The sequence below is a fragment of the Carex rostrata genome, chromosome 16, assembly GCF_964058835.1.
Source record: "Carex rostrata chromosome 16, lpCarRost1.2, whole genome shotgun sequence".
Classification (NCBI taxonomy): domain Eukaryota; kingdom Viridiplantae; phylum Streptophyta; class Magnoliopsida; order Poales; family Cyperaceae; genus Carex; species Carex rostrata.
Window position 1 is genome coordinate 7,669,958 of NC_135933.1, and position 5,147 is coordinate 7,675,104.

General features: G+C 35.2%; 1 protein-coding gene across 1 annotated transcript; it reads left to right on the top strand.

Moving 5' to 3' along the window:
* The first annotated feature begins 436 nt into the window (after positions 1-436).
* Positions 437-4,660, top strand: LOC144567451 (inorganic phosphate transporter 1-1-like). Its single transcript, XM_078317590.1, has 2 exons — positions 437-1,053; positions 3,506-4,660. Exons 1-2 carry the CDS (start codon positions 478-480, stop codon positions 4,556-4,558), a joined length of 1,629 nt encoding a protein of 542 aa, XP_078173716.1. The 5' UTR covers positions 437-477; the 3' UTR covers positions 4,559-4,660.
* The last annotated feature ends 487 nt before the right edge of the window (positions 4,661-5,147 follow it).

Genomic DNA, 5,147 nt, shown 5'->3' on the forward strand with positions numbered 1-5,147 from the left:
CTTATGTTGAGTTGGGATTCTCTCTGATAAATATTTATTTACTAATTAATTAGTCAGAACTTTCTGTTTTACATTTCATACATGAAAGGCCTGAATGGCGCATTCGTGAAATCGATATAAATTTGTCGGGACACAAGAGTGTATCGATCACCCGTAGGTAAGCTTAGTAGTTGAACTAATTAAAAATCAAGAAACAGGCTTTGATTTGATCGTCGCTGCTTGGAAAACTGTTACAAAATATAGTAAGCTAAGGAAATAGAATCAGCTTACAACTTAAAAGATGGTCTACTTGATTACTTAAATATATATATTATATATATATATATATATATAACTCATTTTGTATTCGACCCTTTGACCAATAACTTTTTACATTGGAGTCCTTATTAGTAGACTCAATATATATTTCACTATTTTAGTTGTTAATTAAACAAATTAGAACTTGCCTCCTCTGATGTAACATCATAAAGAAAACGAATGAAGAGATTAAACGACACCTACTGCCGTCTCACAGCTGTTAATCATCTGCCACAAACAATGGCACGGCCACAGCTGAACGTCTTGACAACCCTCGATGTCGCCCGAACACAGTGGTACCACTTCCGCGCAATCGTGATTGCCGGCATGGGTTTCTTCACCGACGCTTATGATCTCTTCTCAATTTCCCTCATTGTGAAACTCCTGGGACGTATTTACTACTCTGACCCGAGTTTTGAATCTCCCGGCATCCTCCCACCCAATGTATCGGCAGCAGTATATAGTGTGGCCCTCTGCGGTGCCCTTGCCGGGCAGCTCTTCTTCGGTTGGTTTGGAGATAGGGTCGGTAGGAAACGCGTGTATGGTTTCACACTGATTCTCATGACGATTTGCTCACTGGCATCGGGTCTCTCGTTCAGTTACAAGCCGATGGGCGTCATTACGACACTATGCTTCTTCCGATTCTGGCTTGGATTTGGGGTTGGTGGCGATTATCCACTTTCGGCGACTATTATGTCGGAGTATGCGAACAAAAGGACCCGCGGTGCCTTCATCGCTGCTGTCTTTGCCATGCAGGTACGTCAAAATGGGGTAAAGATTTTAACAGAACTATTTGGCTTCATGCAGAGGACGCATCTTGTGTAGTGCTGTTTTGATTATGTAGTCTGTGCGTTGTATGAAGCCAAAACTACTCTGTTAAAATCTTTACCCGTCAAAATGCTCATTAATTACTGCTCATTTACAATTTTTAAGCGCTTTTATTGATTGGGTTTGAAGTAAGAACTGACATTTAGCTTTTATTCTTGAAGGCCGCGACAATTGTCACTTTTTTCAGATAAAGACTAGGACTAAAATTTTAATTTTAAATTTACACACAAAAATCTTCTAACTAGATTTAAAAAATTCGTGACCTTAAATTATAATTAATTATATATCTCTTAAAACGACGTTGGTTAATTGAACCTATCTTAATTAATGGTTGCATTTTTGGCGCCTGTCTTTTCCAATTGTGAATTGATGCATGCATTATCAGTTTAACTAAATAATGTCACTTTCTCTTATTCGATTTAATTCACTGTTAGGTATTCTGGGATTGAAGTTTCAAACTTTATATCGGAAAAAAATCATTATTTTTAAACTCGGAAAAAAATTATTCTTCAAATTATTTGATCAGAACTTGCCCCTTTAATTAAAAGCTGATCCTTTTTTTATCTGTGAGAAATAGTTTCTCTGTATATGTAATTATACCATCTAAAAATGACGGGTTTGAGCAATTCGGTCAGACAGATTCATTTGAGAACTGCCCGCATATAACTGAAAAAATCCATTTCAAACTTAATACTCCAAAATTGAATTTCAAAATCTGTTATCAGTATTTGAATGAAAAATCTAAGTTTCTGATATTTGTCTCAAATGAAACACGTCAAATAGGAGAGAGGAAACACGTCAATTACCATTTTAAGAGTAAAAAATCTGTCTTACAATTTGAGTTGAAGTTTGTAATTAATTATGTTGTTTATAGTTTTTATTATTATTATTATTTCTCTACATTATTTGATTATTAGAAATTGTTAATATAAATATTTGTACTCGTCAGATCTGTTGAATTAATTAGTTTGTATGATTTTACTGTAGTTTTTTTTTACTTTAAAAATCAAAAAAATGACTTGGTTGTACGAGACCTCAGGAACAATCGATTGTATATTAGCCTACCTCTCTCTCTCTCTCTCTATATATATATATATATAGAGTGGCTAATATGCATTCGGTTGCATATGGACCGAAGTGCTTATGGTCCAAATTTGATTTTTCAAAATCCAAACGGTCGATCTGAACCGTTCATCTTGTTCTCCATATTAATATGTGCTTGGAGACCAAATTTTATATTTTTCTGAATTTTTTTTACTATTTATTAAGTATTTTACAAAATTGTTGATCCAACGGTAGCTTAACAAAACAGTAAAATCAGCAGCTACCGTTGGATCAACAATTTGGTAAAATACTTAATAAATAGTAAAAAAATTCAGAAAAATATAAAATTTGGTCTCCAAGCACATATTAATATGGAGAACAAGATGAATGATTCAGATCGACCGTTTGGATTTTGAAAAATCAAATTTGGACCGTAAGCACTTCGGTCCATATGCAACCGAATGCATATTAGCCACTCTATATATATATATATATATATATATTGGTATGATATGTTCTTACAATTTTAAGATCCGATTTATAATTTTAATATCCTATTTATTATATTGCAAGGCATATAGCTGTTGGCTCATTTATTGCTTGCTATTTTGGTACAGTGTACCGTTGGAATTTATCTTCTAAGGTGCCTATTGCACTTTTACATAAATACCTTGATCTATGATGAAATATAATCTGAGATCATTATTCAACACTCTCCAGTGTTTTTATATGTAAATTTCCAAAGAATATTATACTATATAATTAACAATTCAAAAGGATATTTCTCTCCAGTTTATCGAATTAACTATCCGATTTGCAACAATATCATCGGAGTGGTCTTGCAAAAACTTCTGAATGAGTAAATAATTAACTATGTACTGAGAGTGCTATATATTCTATCTTTAAGATAGTCTAAACTACCTACGATTACACCACACATTAATAATTCTGAATTGTCTTTCACTTATAATCTTATTTATATATAAAACATAGATTTAATTGATATTTTTGTAGAACTTAATTATATTCAGAAAATAAGTTCTTTTCATTAAGGACCTTTTCTTTCTACTTAATTATGAAGAATATTTTCTTATAATTAGCACAAAAAAAATGTTTTCAATAATAAATTGCACAAAAATAATGTTTTCATTAAGGACCTTTTCTTTCTACTTAATTATGAAGAATATTTTCTTATAATTAGCACAAAAATAATGTTTTCAATAATAAATTGCACCAGAAAAAATTAATGGAAATGCTTAAAAACCTCTGGCCCCAAATCACATTTCAATTTTTAACCTTTGGTTCATACTCACTGATTAGATGAGGAATTATGCAGGGCTTTGGTATTTTGTTTGCTTCCATCATCTCGCTGATCGTATCTGCTGCATTCAACAATATGTTCAAAGCTCCATCATACACTGAGGACCGTGTGCGCTCAACTGTCCCACAAGCAGATTACGCATGGCGCATAATCCTCATGTTTGGGGCCATCCCAGCTGCACTGACCTACTACTGGAGAATGCAGATGCCAGAAACAGCACGATACACCGCCCTCGTTGCCCATAACATTAAGAAAGCAACCGCTGACATGTCAAAAGTGCTCCACATGGAGATTGAAGAGAATTTTGAGAACGTGCGAGGTCATGATCAGGCCATAAGAAGAGACACTTGGGGTCTCTCCTCCCCTCAATTTTTGAAACGACATGGATTACACCTGGTAGCGACGACCTCCACCTGGTTCTTCCTCGACATTGCATTCTACAGCCAGAACCTCTTCCAAAAAGACATCTTCAGCAACGTTGGTTGGATCCCAAAGGCTGAGAAGATGAATGCCCTCGAGGAAGTGTACCACATTTCTCGTGCCCAAACCTACCTCGCACTTTGTGGCACTGTACCTGGCTATTGGTTCACTGTTGCATTCATTGAAACAATAGGTCGATTCTGGATTCAATTCATGGGATTTTTTATGATGACTGTATTCATGCTTGGTCTTGCAATTCCCTACCACCACTGGACTTCCCCTGGCCATCACACTGGCTTTGTGGTCATGTACGGGTTGACATTCTTCTTTGCAAATTTTGGTCCCAATGCAACAACCTTCATTATTCCAGCCGAGATATTCCCAGCAAGGCTCCGATCAACGTGTCATGGTATCTCAGCAGCTTGTGGCAAGGCTGGTGCTATTGTTGGTGCATTTGGTTTCCAATATGCGTCTCAGGGGAATACCCCACAACGCGGTTACAGGAAGGGCATTGGGTTGCGTAACTCACTCTTTGTTCTTGCCACATCCAACTTCTTGGGTATGGTTATGACCTTATTTGTGCCAGAGACAAAGGGTAAGTCACTCGAGGAGGTTACCATGGAGAATATAGATGAAAATGAGGTGTAAGACACATGCTCAGTGTCGAAATATGTTGACACGCAAAGTGTTGAGATATATACTATTGCTTGTACTAGAATGTGCTCGGGATACTTTTATCTTATCTGTTTAGTGTTTGTCGCTATGTTTTTATCATTTTCATGATAGAGTATTGTATCTGTATCTGAATGGTAAAGATTGTATATATTCTAGTAGATAACAAAGTAATATCATCAATTAAAGGAAAAGCAAAAGCGAATTAGCTAGATTAAATGGTTTCTGTAAATTGATGTTATTATTATTATTATTATTATTTTTTTTTTAAGATTAGTGATTTTAAATATCAACTAACAATTTCATTAATAAAAGTGTATTTACAATGAGTCAAATGACTCTAGTTTCTAGATCTAAACTCATTTATTCTTATAAATTCATCTCAACTACTCTTATAATCTAATCCTACTTATTTAAACTCTTAAACACCATAATATCTCATTCCCCAATCCCCATCCCTCTCCACAACTGGATCTGCTTTCGTCTAATAGCCGCTATGTACCGACGGCCGGATCTACTCACTATCTCGCACGGTTCGAAATGAGTAAAGACTCTATGCTCTGAA